The sequence below is a fragment of the Felis catus genome, chromosome A3 (assembly GCF_018350175.1).
Source record: "Felis catus isolate Fca126 chromosome A3, F.catus_Fca126_mat1.0, whole genome shotgun sequence".
Classification (NCBI taxonomy): Eukaryota; Metazoa; Chordata; class Mammalia; order Carnivora; family Felidae; genus Felis; species Felis catus.
In genome coordinates this window covers 67,763,864-67,780,419 of record NC_058370.1, presented here as the reverse complement: position 1 = coordinate 67,780,419, position 16,556 = coordinate 67,763,864, and the positions used below count along the sequence as shown (strand labels likewise).

Below are 16,556 nucleotides of genomic sequence, written 5' to 3'. Positions count from 1 at the left end.
ACTTATCTTGGTGATCACTCTGTAATGTATATAAGTGTTGAATCACTATGTTGTACACCTGTAACTAATATAATATTGTATGTCAATGACATCTCAATTTTTTTTTTTTTAAAGCAGATTGTCAGAGAGGCAGAAATAAAGATCACTAAGGGGCATTGTCTTGACTGTGCTTTTAAGGGTGTAAACATATGTCAAAACCTATCAAATTGTATGCTTGAAATATATGCAGTTTTTTTAATGTCAATTAAACCCCCCAATAAAACTTTCCAAAACAAACACATGAATAGACAGATAAAGGAAGAGAACAGAATATCTAGAAACAGACAAAAGCATACACAAAAACATATTATGTGATAAATGCTGGGTTGTTTTTTTTTTTTTTAAGTCAATAGAGAAAGGACAGACTGGATAAAAGCCACAAGGATAACCAGGTAATAATCTAGAAAAATAACTATTTAGATCCCTTTTTCATACCTCTATCAGAATGACTCCAAGATGGATTAAAGAATTCAATCTAAAAATTTAGACCATGAAAGTAATGGAAGAAAATGTAGGTGATCATTTCTGTAATCTTGAAAAGTACCCCTGGCCAAGAATCACCACCATAAAGAAAAAGATTGGTTTAAAGATATAAAAATTAAAACTTCTATTTTGAAAAAATACTACAGCAAACTGGAGAAAAAATACTTCTAACACAGGCACAGGATTAAAGTTCTTACTATATAGGGAGCTCTTTCAACCCTAATTAGGAACATTTATCTAAAAATAGATCAACGATGAACAGAGAATTGACAGAATAAATACAAACAATAACTTTATGAAAAGACATACTACTTCAATAAGCAAAGAAATGCAAATTAAAATAATAAGAAGCTTCTTGTCTAATTAATATTAAATTTATGGGTTAAATTTATACTTCTGCTGGTAAACTATAAATAGACAATCTTCCTGAAGTGTAGTCTGGAAAAATGTGTCAAAATTTGAAAGATTCACAGACTTTGAACCAGCAATTCCATTTTGGGAAATTAATCTTAAAGACATAATTAAAATAATTACACAAAGAGAGATTGGTAGCCTTATACAATGCTAGAAACATAAAACAGTACAGCTACTCTTAAGGACAATTTGCAACACATATTAAAATGTAAAATGTGCAAGCCACATGATTCAGAACATTCCACTACTCAATATTCCACACATGTGCCCATGGAGGCATTTACAAAGCTATCACTTACAGTATTATTGTAACAGTAAAAAACTGGAATGAACTTAAATGCCCACCAATAAGGAATATCTAAATGAGCCACAAAACATACATATTGTAAGATTCTATGCTGTATTTAAAAAGAATATAGTAGCCACCATATGTAATGATACAGACAGGTTTCTAAAACATTTTATTTGTTTTTAATTTTTCTTTGTTTCTTCATTTTTTTTAAGTATAGTTGATGCAGGTGCCTGGGTGGCTCAGTCGGTTAAGCATCCGACTTCGGCTCAGGTCATGATCTCACAGTTTGTGAGTTCAAGCCCTGCATCGGGCTCTGTGCTGACAGCTCAGAGCCTGGAGCATGCTTCTGATTCTGGGTCTCCCTCTCCCTCTGAGCCTCCCCCCACTTGCTCGTGCACGCTCTCTCTCTCTCTCTCTCTCTCTCTCTCTCTCTCTCTCTCTCTCTCTCAAAAATAAATAAAACATTAAAAAACATTTTTTTAAATACATAGTTGAAGAACAATGTTAGTTTCAGATGTACAATATGGTGATTCGACAATTCTATACACCTAACAAAACATTTTTTTAATTAATTAATTTTTAAAAATAATCTGTATACACAATGTGGGGCTCAAACTCATGACCCTGAGATCAAGAGTCTCCCACGCTTCAAACTGAGCCAGTCAGGCACATCTAAGACACTTTAAATGAAAAAAATCAAGGCACCTGGGTGGCTCAGTTGGTTAAGTGTCCAACTCTTGCTTTCAACTCAGGTCATGGATCTCACGGTTCAGTTTGTGAGAGTGAGCCCCACAATGGGCTCTACTCTAACAGTACACAGCCTGCTTGGGATTCTCTCTCTCCCTCTCTCTCTCTGTCCCTCCCCCACTCACACTCTTTCTCAAAATAAATAAAACATTTAAAATAAATAAATGAAACTTAAAAAGTTAAAAAAAAGAAAAAATCAAGTTGCACAATGAAACAAGCATTTCGGTTGAAAAAAGAAAAATTCTATACGTTGTATATTGTCTATAAGTTTATACAGATGCATATAAATGCTTCAAGATTCTGGAAAGTTATACACCAAACTGATAGCTATAGTGACCTCTGGAGAGAGAGTGGAATTAGGGACTATACATGTAATGTTCTAATGTAATACAAGAATATGTTTAGGCATTATTTGTACCTAAAAGTAAAAAAAAAATAAGGAGGAAAAAGGTAAAAAATGCACAAAGTTAGAGTTGCATGTGCAAGAATATCTACTGTTTCTCCGCATATAACAGTGAAAAATAGGAAACAACCTAAATATCCATGAGCAATGGATTAGTTAATTAAATTATCACACACAGAATGAAATACTATAGATTTAATACTATAGAGGTATTAAAATGATAACAATTTATACTTATAGAAAGTATTATTTGATGTATTAAAAATCACAATTTTTATATCCACAAAAACAATATTCTAAAACAGTGTATGTCAATGGACTATCAGCCATCCAAAAGAATGAAATCTTGCGATTCCAACAATGCAGATTGAGCAAGAACGTATTCTGCTACGCAAAATAAGCCAGTGAGAGAAAGACAAATACCATATGATTTCACTCATATGTGAAATTTAAGAAACAAAACAGATGAACATAGGAGAAGGAGGAAAAAAGAGAGTGAGAGAGGGAGGCAAACTATAAGACACTCTTCAACTACAGAGAACTGAGAAGTGATGAGGGGAGGTAGGCAGGGGATGGGCTAATTGGGTGATGGGCATTAAGGCGGGCACTTGTGATGAGCACTGGGTGTTAAATATAAGTGATGAATCACTAAATTCTACACCTGAAACCAATTTTACCATATATCCTAACTAGAATTTAAATAAAAAATTGAAATAAAAAAGTAAAATGAAATAGAAGGGTATGTATCCAGATACACTTTGCTTTTTATAGCACATACATGTATGTGTTTCCTTGTGTGCGTGTGTACACACATGCACTAAAGTTTTTTGGATACAGATATACTCCAACAAAATTAAGGGTAGCTACCTCTGGGGGGTGGGAATTGGTGCGTAATTTTCTTCTTCATGCACTGTTACACCTTCTGATTTCTGCTTGCAATGACCTTGTATTCTTATATTCAGGAAAAAATTATAAATGTGTTTCAATTTTTTTCTATTTCTACAAGTTTGAGATTTCTGAAGTTTGATATTTATTGGCTGCCTGGCTGCCTCATTCTAGACACTTGGGGACATGAGTTCAACATGGCCTATGCATAGATCACACATTAATTGAGGTTTGGGTCTCTGTCACCTTCTCCTCCCCAAAGACCTCCCCCAATACTCACCAACCACCTGTGCCCCCAACTGTGTAAAATCTAAACAAAACGAAATGTGGAAAAACTCTTGCCCTTCTCTGGAATGATTCCTGATTTTTCCTCTGAGGTTAATTTAACAGGAGCTCACAAACCTTTCTCAGAGCCTTCATATAGGCGGCAGCTTTCTTCTTGTATTGCAGCATGCACTCAGCTGAAAGAGGACTAATGAAGCCACTCGCTGCCTTAGGCCCGTAGCTCAGAGAAGCAATGAAATAGTCCACATTGTTGCTGAAGAAAGATGCAATCTAAATCAAGTGTGACAAGAAAATAGATTTTGTTTTCCAATCATGTATCTAAAATATATACCTAATAGTTTTCGAAGCAAAGTTAAAGGTGCCGGAATGGAAATGAAATTTCAACACCTGCCAAAAGCCCACATTTATTTACTTGGGAAGAATTCCTAGGGCAATGATTTGTAATAGAAAGACAATACCAGTATAAAGATTGAGACCAGACTTCTGACATGTCTTAACCTAGACAATTTCTATTCTTTCTGAAAACCAAGACTGATTCGGGTTTATTCTGGGGATGATGTTCATGGGCCATTTACCTCATTAATTTCTGCCACTAGTCTCAAAATATGCATGTTTGGATTTATATATTCCATTTGTATTTTAACTTTGAATGTTTCCAATTGAACATGAGACAGGACACAGCATCTTGAATATGATAACTCTACTTAAATTTAATTCTGTAAATCTCAATTTATGATCTACAAATATAATAAAGACTGTGTAAGCAGGCATGAAGACCCATGACTGAGCCATGACTTTGAATTTATAGTGTTGTATGAAATGGTGATATAAATAAAAATGTCTGAGAAGGTTATTAGCCAAAAAAATTAAAGTGCTGGATACATTAAAGAATATCCTATTTTGATAAATAAGAAGTGACTTATGGAACAAAGTATCCTACACCTTGGCAAAAATTGGCCAGAAAGTAAGCAAGCAATCACTAATGGTCTGAAAGATTTTATTTTTCATTAGTATTTTACTATGTCAAATGAAATTCTACACTAGGTAGTATTCAAGAAAATAAAGGATTCTAAAAGTCTTGAGCTTTATATTCCTTGTAAATGACATGGATAATCATATATCCAGGATTTGCATTTTAAGTCATAGCAATATATGGTGAGGTTTACATTCTTTCCTCTTTCTAGTATTTGTACGTTTTCTAAATGTTCTTCAATATGCATGTTACATTTTCCTACTGGGCTTTTAAAAATTATATACCATAAAATTTAGTTTAATCAAATCACATTAGCTAGATATTAAGCTGCCACCAACTAACATTAGTTCAGATACTTACTTCAGTTAAAAACCATTTTTAGGGGTGCCTGGGTGGCTCAGTTGGTTAAGCGTCTGACTCTTGATTTTGGCTCAGGTCATGATATCGTGGTTTTTTAGTTCATGCCCTGCGTCGGGCTCTACACTGACAGTGCGGGGCCTGCTTGGGATCCTCTATCGCTCTCTCTCCCTCCCCCTCTGTCTCTCTCTTTCCGTCTCTCTCTCTCATAATAAATAAACTTTAAAAAAAAACTTATAAAAATTGCACAATTTTTCACAATCAGATACCTTCCCTTGAGACATTTTAAGGTTTCAGGTAAAGCAAATCTAAAATTAGCTTATATAAAGGTATTTAATATTTCAGAATTTTCATAAAAGTTAGAAACTGCAGAAACGCCTCTAAAGTGCTAACATTCTCTTCTTCCAGAATTTTTCTTAATTAAATCAAGGTCAGAATTATCTTCAGAAAGCTTCAGCATGCCTGTAGATGCAAGCGATCAAGAGGGTACAGCTGGGACGGTCTTCTGGCTGAGGAACCCTGGAGGCACAGATCCGTGCGCTGACAGAACCCAAAGATAACACCCTCTAATTATGGCCCCAAGCACTGCAAAGTGTCACAAAGACCAGTCTGAGTTGGGGAAAGATAAGAAAGAGGACACTGAACATGTAATATGATCGATGATCACTTCTGGTTAACTTAATTACCTGAAAAAAACGTGTTCCTGTTATGGGCAACCTGTCAGAAAAATAATGGTATATAAACACAGGTAGAAATTAACATTTCCTTGAGAAATTAGGTTGCATCCACAGAAATAAATGGGCTAAGATAGTTCTGAATACAGTCCTTTTGGTTACACATATATGGGTAGTTCCCAGAGAAATATGAATCAGTAAAGGTGCTGATGACAGCCACATGAACACATACTGACAATGTGACAGCTGCTGAAGCCAGAATATCCAAGACAGAATTTTTAGAGAAAATGCATTTTGGCCAGTTTATCATAATAATTAAGTGCTTAATGACCCAAATAATTATTATCTAATATTAATGGTTCAATGAAAAGACATAGGTTCAAAGTCACCTTAAAAGTTCTTGTTAAGAAACAAAACCACAGAGGTAGCATTAGGACAAGTGTTATCAAAAAACAAAAAACCAGGAAGGAAAAAAACCAAAATATTAATGAAGGTTTTATTGGTTCGTTTTTCTTTTTATGTAATTTCCCAATTTCTATACAGCATTTGATATATACAAAGATGTATACTGATCATCAAATATCTCACTAAAAAATAAACTGTGAGTGATCTACTTACTCATCACGAATGCTAAACAGTCACTCTCCTATTGCTTTAAATATTGGGCAGTGAGAAGGAAAAGGGAGACAACTTTATTTTACAAAAAAGTCTGATATTCCAAACTTCTTTTACACATTAATTTTCCTATGTCATTTAAGGAAGGAAAAAAAAGGAGCTTACTTAAGAATTAAATTTAATGTCAATATAAACCAGAGAAAACTTACCTTTCCTGCTCCATTTGTTAATGCTACTACTGAGGACAGGATACAGTCATTAGTTGTAATGAGCTTCTGTGTTGCTGTTGGAAGTTCATGCTCTATTGTAGCTTTCTGATTGTAATGTTTAGAAATATCTATAAAAGCAATCAAATGAAAACTATTACCATCCATACACAAGTTGCATACAGATAACCAGCCCGTTCACTCTCATATCTGCTTTTAGAGATTTACACAGTAAATATGACCAAAAAATGGTCCCAAATATATCGGGATTGTCCTGAGTATCAACTAGGTCACAAATCCATGTGGAAAGAATAGAGCCAAGTGAGGGTCTCTTAACACCATCCTGATGTCTCTATTATAGTCACCAGCTTAAGGGTCTGATTCTCCCTCTTTCGAGTGTTTGCTCTTATTCTAGTGTTGAGTAAATGACCCTGACCAGTATTTACCAGTTAAAAGCGCTGTTTTAATAGTCTGGCAGGCACAAATGAGAATTCATCTTGTACTTATATAAGCTAACCATGAGGCTGGAAGAGAATGACCAACACAATCTCCTGCAATCCTTACTGGACCTTAGTCAGTCTGCCAGTACACACCCTAACAAACACTGACAAGGATCTTCACAGCCAAACTGGGACTGAATCCTCCAGTGTATGGCTTCACGTGCTACTGCCTCCAGTCCCAGAATATGACAACAAAGGCCTGTGGTTAGAAAAGCACAGGAGAGACTTAAATATAAAAAGCATGAGGAGAAATTGCAGTAGGTGAAACCGGCCAAATGACTTAAGGTTGGGGTTTTCTGGGTGTCTGAGAAAGAATGATTTTGTCCTGGAAATAAGGGATAATGGGAGAATCTTAAGACAACACTGATTTATAAGGAAGGGTAATTATATTTTTAAATAATAAAGTGTTTACAATTCATTCTCCTCTGAATTTTTTAGAATACTTCAGGTACAACAGCACTAATTATCCCTACCAGCAAAGCTAAAAAGAAATCACCAAATATGAAAATTAATTTTTATAATGGGTGTGTATGCAGAGAACTGCATTTATTCAGAATCAAGAAGTCTAGTTAATCCTAGATTATGGATAATTGAAAAGAAATAAGACTAGAAAGAAATGGTTTTTGAGATTTAACCTGATATGATCATGGTATTTTAACACAAAATCACTGTTTTATGAATAGAATTATTTTTACTAAAATTTTTAAACTGGGGAATTGTTTTAGTTATATATTTAATATACATATATGCACATATATGTAAACTTTTAGTTTTAGAGTCACAGAAAAGTTACAGAGACTTTTCTGTATACCTTTTAGCCAGTTTTCCCTGTTGTTAACACCTTACATTAGAGTTGCCACAGCAAAAGAATCAACTAATTAGTATATTACTATTATATTTACGTTTTCAAAAATAAATGATTATCCTCTATATATTCATAAGATACCCAAGTGAATAAAAATTCAACTGGCGGCACCTAGGTGGCTTAGTCAGCTGGGCATTAACTTCAGCTCAGGTCATGATCTCACAGTTCATAAGTTCGAGCCCCGCACTGGGCTCTGTACTGAGAGCTTGGAACCTGGAGCCTGCTACGGATTCTGTGTCTCCCTCTCTCTCTGCCCCTCCCCCCACTTGCTCACATGCACGCACTCGCTCTCTCTCTAAAATAAACATTAAAAAAATTTTTTGGGGGGCGCCTGGGTGGCGCAGTCGGTTAAGCGTCCGACTTCAGCCAGGTCACGATCTCGCGGTCCGTGAGTTCGAGCCCCGCGTCAGGCTCTGGGCTGATGGCTCAGAGCCTGGAGCCTGTTTCCGATTCTGTGTCTCCCTCTCTCTCTGCCCCTCCCCCATTCATGCTCTGTCTCTCTCTGTCCCAAAAATAAATAAACGTTGAAAAAAAAATTTATAAAAAAAAATTTTTTTTTTGATTTGAACACTGAACACTCCTATATACTGAACTTGCTAGCCCCTAACACAGACATTTTCTCTCTACACACCACAGAAAGGTTTGGTCGCAATTTTGCTAGAAGTACACAAAACTATGATACAACTTGGCTGGCAGTAATCTTAGGTGATCAGCAGGTGACTGGGATACTTAATGAAAGTCATAGAATACTATGAATACTTACATGGCTTCTACTGGATCTGTGCCACTGCAGTTTGACAACAGTAATACTCCTAATCAAATTGTGTACTCTTTATCAAGTCGAAATATTTCAATTATTTAGGGTGTTCCTTGACATTAAATTTTAAATCCAAAAAGAACAAAGAAATCATGCAACCTAAGCCCAGAGATTTATTTTTCTCTTATGTTTCCTATGAGTCTACCTGCTTTAGACCTGAGACTAAAAATCAACAATTCTCAGGGAGCCTAGGTAGCTCAATCAACTCTTGATTTCAGCTCAGGTCATGATCTCACAGTTCATGAGTTCAAGCCCCACATCAGGCTCTGAGCTAATAGTGCAGAGTCTGCTTGAGATTCTCTCCACCCCCCCTCCCCTTTTGTGCTCACGCTCTCTCTCTCAAAAAAAAAAAAATAAATAAACTTTAAAAAAATAACAATTCTCCCTCAGAATTCACTTGTTAAAAGATTAATTCACTCCTATTTTAAATCCATTAGGACAGACATTTTAATATATCTCTAGCTCTCTTTTTACAATGACACCTGCCTGCCTTCTAACTTAGATCAAGCAATTATTCAGGGCAAAGCAGGAAGGGAAGAGGCTTGAAATGAGAGTTCTCTGAAACATAAAGCTTCTTCTGTTAATGCCAGTTGATATTCACTCTGAGTTTCCATGAGAGATACCCACCAGTCTTACAAGTTAAGTAAAAAGACAGATTTAAACTGTAAACCTAGTAACAGGACCCCATAATCTTGCCAACCACCCTTCATGTTTCCCAATATTCTCTCTCTTACGTTATGTTTTCAAGGACAGAAACAAGTGGAGGAACTAAGGGGGTTCAGGGTGGAGGGTGCCTCTGATCCTCCCATAAGTTCCATTAGCTCATGTCCCAAATAACAAACAGTAACATTCTTACATTTGGACCACTTGGTGTCTTAATCTTATGTAATGTTTGAATAAAAGCATCTGAATAGGGGTGTCTGGCTGGCTCAGTTGATGGAGCATCTGAGTCTTGATCTCGGGGTTGTAGGTTGGAGCCCCATGCTGGGTCCAGAGATTATTAAAAAAAAAAAAATCTTAAAAAAAGAAAGCATCTGTATAAAACTCTGTATATTATAGATTAATTAAAATAGAAATATAAATAAAATCGAGATTTTTTTTTAATGTAAAGGAAGCTTTAAGACCCCTCTTATTGGATAGCAACCCTCCACTGCTCTCACCCATTCTTTATAGGAATGCTGGAGAAACTGCTAGCAAGAACAAATAATATCAGCATAGCAAAATTTAGAAACTAAAACCAAAAACTGTAGCAACAGCTACCTATGGTTTCAATGGCCTAGCTCTGGGTTAACTAAAGTCCTGGAAGAGAGGACCATAGCTAGGTTTTAACTTACCAAACCAAAAGCTGCACAGGAAAAAGGCACCATGCCCTTAGGTCCTCTACACAGCAGACTAGTTCTGCTGGGTTTGGGCTGACTCTTGTCATCTGTTACCAAGACTGTCTATTCAAGCTGTGATTCCTACAGCCACGGCTAGCCCTAGAAGTACAGTGATTTTTTAAATTCCTTATAATTGGAGACGAGCCACAGAAAGGTATATTCTCCATACTGAACGGTAAGACAGTGCTAGCTAATACTGCTGACACTAAGACTGAATGATTCCCAGTGCTGGAGGTTACATGCCAACCTACAAGAGAGCCTGAATACACCCATCTTGTACATGCTTTCCAACAGTCTTAAGGTTTTAAAATTATTTTCTGTGAAACTAGTAATTGGTCCCTAATTGTTACCTAAATACCATAATGAATAATCTAGGCTATTATTAATCTGGGCTATTTCCAATAATTGCTTCTGCCCTTTCCTCCTTCTCCTACCCCAACTCTCTTCAAAGGGAAAAGAAGAAAAAAACCTAGAAGCCATGCAGACCCACAGACTGAAAAGTCGACTCAGGATCACAGTTAGCTAAGAAGCATATGAAATGTCCTTCAGCCGACTATATTCTTTGTACATAGCAATTAAAAACTAATCAAAGCTTAAAACCAGACCTCCACTCCTTAAGTCTCCCCTGAAGAAAACAGGCCTTAAAATGGGTACTTTATTTCATTTTATTGAGAGAGAGAGAGTGGGTGCAAGTGAGTGACGGGCAGAGACAGAGAGGGAGAGAGAGAGGAGGGAATTAAAATGGGCACTTTAAACTTAAAAATGCACAGGATGGTGGAAAGTGAGTACATTCTTTCTTGGAACTTTAAACCCTGGATTCCTCAACTCCTTCATGCTTGGGCTCTAACAAGTGCAAAGTATTTTGCTAAATGCCTCTGAATAGCATGTCTGGCTTGATAAAATTCACACACCTGCCTTAAATCAGTGCAATGTATTTTTGGCCAAAGTACTGTGCACAAGGGTTTCTCTTCAGCACTGTGTTTACCTTCTGAAATGAAGCAGATGGAAAAAACAGAAGGCAGTGAGCTGCACACTTCAACATAAGCCAAATGCTACTAAGCCTTTTTCTGGGGTCTATTAGCCTTGGTGGTATTGGTTTAATCTCATTTGGGCAGATCTGAGAAAATGAGATGAAGGTTTTCAGCTTATTTATGTTCTTTCCAAACCTCACCTTTCATGACATCATGAAATCCATGCAGAGCAGCACCAACATTTGTTAAGACAGAACTATAGTTCGTCCGAAGGAGTCCATCTGGCTCTGTACCTAGGAAACCAAAATCACAAGCCTAAGCATTTTCCCAGAAGACTTCGCCTAAAAACCTGAGAGCTCACCTGCTTCCTCTACTCTTGGGAAGAGAGAAAATAAAGATGGCTTGTGATATGTTGGAAATAATGGCTCCTGAAGTCTTTGCAAACACATTCAGATAGAAGAGTGATAAATATACATCCAACTCATCTGCATTACCCACATCCACAAATATTTTTAATGGTTAAGAACCAAAATTACATTGTTAAGTAGGATTACATATTTTATGATTCTTCTTGAAATAAAAGTTGAATTTTCACCTTGTAACTTCAGGACACATTTCTCAATTTCTCCTTTCCCTATACATGATTATTAGTTGAACATCACTAAAAACACCATTATTCAAATATCAGAGCTCCACTTCTGGCATGACAGCATGAGCAGTTCCACAGGCCCTCTGAGCTCACAGCATGGAGCCTGCTTGGGATTCTCCCTACCTCTCTCTCTGCCCCTTCCGTGCGCACAGGTGTAGATGCTCTCATGCATGTGCTCGCTCTCGCTCTCTCTCTCTCTCTCTCTCTCTCTCTCTCTCTCTCTCACACACACACACACACACACACACAAAATAAACTTAAAAGAAAAAAAAAGCCCAAATTTAACTGGATCATCTGTGAAGCAATTTATGCCCCAAAGGCATTGTTGAAAACAAGACAGCAGCCAGTCAGCAATCAGTGGAGTTTATCCTTCACGTGATTAAGAAACAAAACAGGAGGGGCGCCTGGGTGGCTCAGTGGGCTAAGCATCAGACTCCTGATATGGGCTCAGTTCATGATCTCACGGTCCCTGTGCTGGAGCCCCACATCGCACTCCATGCCAATAGTGCACAGTCTGCTTAGGATTCTCTTTCTCACCTTCTCTCTGCTCCTCCCCCACTAGTGCTCGCGCTCTCTCTCTCTCTCAAAATAAACTTTAAAAAAAAGAAGGAACAGGGGTGCCTGGGTGGCTCAGTTGGTTGGGCATCCGGCTTTGGCTCAGGTCATGATCTGGCAGTTTGTGAGCTCAAGCCCCACGTTGGGCTCTGTGTGGACAGCTCAGAGCTTGGAGCCTGCTTAGGATTCTGCACCTCCCTCTCTCTCTGCTCCTCCTCCTCTCTTTCTCTCTCTAAATTAAACATTAAAGAAAAATTAAAAAAAAAAAAAAAAAAGAAGGAACAAAACTGGGAAAGGGCCTTGACAAAACCACTGTTACCCAGGGCGACTGTGGGCCTGCCCATGGCTAAACCCCTGAGAAACAACAAGTAATCAGGGTGATTACTCTGAAAAACTACAAAATAAAATTAAAGAAGGTCTGTCTAGATGCAAAAATACAGCATGTTCATGAACCAGAAAACTTAACATTATTAAGATGGCAATACTCCCTGTGTGAGTTTCCCAGGGCTGCCGTAACAAAGTGCTACAAAGGGAGTGGTTTAAAACCACAGAAAACAGCGCTCTTACAGTTCTGGAAGCCAGAAGTCTGAAATCAAAGCTGTGCTAACAGGGTCACATTTCCTCTGAAGGCTCCAGAGAATAGTTCCTTGCCTCTCCCTGCTTCTGTTGGCCCACATGTTCCTTGGCTTATGGCAGGATTAACTCCAATCCCTGCCTTGGTCTTCATATGGCCTCCCTGAGTCTCTCCTGTGTCTCTATATGTCTCCAAATCTCTCCTTATAAGGATGGTAGTCACTGGACTGACAGGGCTCTCCCTAAACTAGTAAGACCTCATCTTACCTTGATTACATCTGCAGAGATCCTATTTCCAAATAAAGTTGTATACACAGATACCAGAGTAGCATTTCACGTACTTTGCGGAGACAATTCAACCCACAAAACTCCCCAGACTGATCTACAGATTCAGTGCAATCCCTGTCAGAATCCCAGCTGACTTCTTTGTAGAAACTGACAAGCTGATTCTAAAATTTACATGAAATTACAAGGGAACAAGAACAGTCAAACAGACGTGCCTGGGTGGCTCAGTCGCTCCTCCAGCTCTTTGGTTTCAGCTCAGGTCATGATCCCATGGTTTGTGGGTTCAAAACCTGTGTTGGGCTCCACGTTGACAGTGCAGAGCCTGCTTGGGATTCTCTCCCTCCCTCTCCCTCTGCTCCTCCTTCACTCTCACTCACATTCTTTCTCTCTCCCTCCCTCTCTCTCAAAATAAATCAATAAACATAAAAAAAAGAAAGAACACTCAAATAATCTTGACAAAGAACAAACTAGGAGGACTCTCACTTCCTGATCTCAAAACCTACCCAAAAGCAACAGTCATCAAGACAGTATAGTATTGGCATAGGACTGACACATATATAGATTAATGGAATAAACCTGAGAGTCTAGAATTAAATCCATAAACCTATGATCAACTGATTCTTAACAAGTGTACCAAGGTCATTCAATAGGGAAAAAAGTCTTTTCAATAAATGGCGCTGAGACAACTAGATATACACCTCACACCAGATAAAAAAATTAACTCAAAATGGATCAAGGACCTAAACATGAAAGCTAAAACTATAAAATTCTTAGAAGAAAACATAGAGGTAAGTCTTTATGACCTCATATTTGACCATGGATTCTTAGACACCAAAAGCACAAACAATAAAATAAAAATAGATTTCATGTAAATTAAAAAACTTTTGTGCTTCAATGGACACCATAAAAAAGTGAAAAGAAAGCCCACAAAATGGAAGAAAATATTGCTAATCATATATCCAAAAAGGTATTTGTATCTAGAGTATATAAAGAACACTTACAGGGGTACCTCGGTGGCTCCATCAATTACGCATCTGACTTTGGCTCAGGTCATGATCTCTTGGCTTATGGATTTGAGCCCCACATCGGACTCTAAGCTGACAGCTCAGCCTGGAGCCTGCTTCAGATTCTATGTCTCCCTCTCTCTCTGCCCCTCCCATATTCATGTTCTGTCTCTCTTTCTTTCAAAAATTAATGAACATTAAAAAAAATTTTTAAAAACAGGGCTCCTGGGTGGCTCAGTCAGTTAAGCGTCCAACTTCAGCTCAGGTCATGATCTCGCAGTTCATGAGTTCAAGCCCCGTGCTGACAGTTTAGAGCCTGGAGCCTGCTTCAGATTCTGTGTCTTCTTCTCTGCCTCTCCCCAGCTCATGCTTGCTCTCTCTCTAGCTCTCTCTCTCAAAAAAAAATAATTTAAAAAAAATTGTTTATAAAAAAAATAAAAATAACACTTACAACTCAATAATAAAAAGACAACCTAATTGAAAAATGGAGAAAAGATCTGAATAAATCTATTTTCAAAGAAGACACACAAATGGCCAATAAGGACATGAAAAGATGTTTGACCTCATTAGACATCAGGGAAATACAAATCAAAAGAGCAATGAGACACCACCTCAGAAAGTTGAATAATAACACTAGGATGGCTAAAATCAAAAAGCCAGATAATAACAAGTATTGGTGAGGATGTGGAGAAATCAGAACCCTGCTGGTGGGAAGCCACCTTGCAAAACAGTATGGCAGTTCTTCCAACAGTTAAGTATAGTCGTTACCATATGACCCAGCAATTCCACTCCTAGGTATATACCCAACAGAAATGAAAGCTAGTCCACTCAAACACTGTTCACAAATATCTATAGTATCACTATTCATAACAGCCAAAAGGTGGAAAACAATAGAAAGCATCAACTGATAGGTAAATAAAATGTGGTATATCTCTACAATGGGAGGGTACTCTGTAATAAAAAGGAATAGATTATTGATACATGCTTCCTGTTGGGTGAATCTTGAGAACATTACACTGAGTGAAAAAAAAGCAGTCACAAAAAACCATGTTATATGATTCTGTTGATACAAAGTGTTCAGAATAGGCAAACTTACGAGCAGAAAGTACGTCAGTAGTTGCTTAAAGCCAAGGAGGGGTGGAACAGGGGAAAAAGAAGGTGATAGCTAAAGTATACAGGGTTTCTGCTTGAAGTGATGAAAATATTTTAAAATTAACTTTGATATATGATGGTGCATATATTTGTGAATATACTAAAAACCACTGAATGTTATACTTTAAATGGGTAAACTGTATGGTATGTAAATTATATCACATTAAAGCTGTTACAAAAAAAACCAAATAACAGTTCCAGAAAAATCATGTCATTCTTAAAACATCGCTTAAACTGAGATCCATTCAATTACCTGAAAATATTCTCCTCAAATTAGACAAAAGGGAAACAAATGATATTTTTACTTCTAAACCCCCCCCCCCCATTCTACTTGTTGGGAAGTTGCTACAAATTCTTATGCTTTGCCCCTCTGCATTTAAAAAAGAGGATTGTGAGGGGTGCCTGGGTGGCTCAGGCAGTTGGGTGTCCGACTTCGGCTCAGGTCATGATCTCATGGCTCATGGGTTTGAGCCCCGCATTAGGCTCTGTACTGACAGCTCAGAGTCTGGAGCCTGTTTTGGATTCTGTGTCTCCTTCTCTCTCTGCCCCTCCCCTGCCCGTGCTCTCTCTCAGTCTCTCAAAAATAAATAAACATTAAAAAAAAAATTTTTTTTTTTAAAAAGAAGATGGTGAGAAAGGAAATTAATATTTAATGCATGTCTTCAATGCCTGATTCTGTACATTCTTAATTTAACTTAAAAATCATTTTACCTCCATTTTTAAATGGGAAGACAGGTACAGAGAGATAAAGCAAGTTGGCCAAGACCATAAACGTGTAAGGGGCTGGGGGACTTGAGTTCAAGTTTTTCTGACTCTAGATCCTGCATTCTTCCTGCTCAAACAAACTAAACATCTCCTTGTCCAGCTTCTTGTACTCTCAGTTCTTCAGGTTGAACCATGAGCAACAAACAAACATACTTGGCAAGGCGAGAAGACCGACGTAAGTCTGCAGCTTCTCAAACACAGCTGTCATTTTTCTCATGTCCTGAGACAGCTCTAGATTCCTGGCTCTCAACGCAGATGTGCAAAGAGAAGATTCACATTCTTCTTCTAAACTAGGAATGAGCAGATTTTTCAAAAGTGAGCATCCTAACGATTTTCAAATAGCTACAATAAATCCTCTCAATTCTCAAACAACTAGATCCAAAGAGAAAACTTTACAAAAAAGAAAAAAAAAATTATCTCATTTATAAGGTTCCGTTTTTTAAACCGTAATACATATACCTGTTGGCTGCAAATGTCAAAGGAGTAACAGAGGACTAAATGAGAAATTAAAAAAAAAAAAAAAAAGGCAGGTGTCCATTGTCTTTCCATTCTGAGAACAGCACAAAATTATTTCTCTTAAAAATATTTTGAGATGGGGCGCCTGGGTGGCGCAGTCGGTTAAGCGTCCGACTTCAGCCAGGTCACGATCTCACGGTCTGGGAGTTCGA

General features: G+C 37.6%; 1 protein-coding gene across 2 annotated transcripts in view; it reads right to left on the bottom strand.

Annotated features, from left to right (window-relative positions):
* PPP1R21 (protein phosphatase 1 regulatory subunit 21) overlaps positions 1–16,556 on the bottom strand; it is a 63,652-nt gene that overhangs the window by 18,428 nt on the left and 28,668 nt on the right. Inside the window, exons 12-15 of one of the 2 annotated variants that reach the window (XM_003983971.6) lie at positions 16,042–16,178; positions 11,106–11,198; positions 6,377–6,504; positions 3,666–3,818 (exon numbers count right to left, since the gene is read on the bottom strand). In XM_003983971.6, coding sequence (XP_003984020.1) covers positions 3,666–3,818; positions 6,377–6,504; positions 11,106–11,198; positions 16,042–16,178 — 511 coding nt within the window. The remainder of the gene's footprint in view (positions 1–3,665; positions 3,819–6,376; positions 6,505–11,105; positions 11,199–16,041; positions 16,179–16,556) is intronic. The other variant, XM_019827155.3, reaches the window with a different exon arrangement.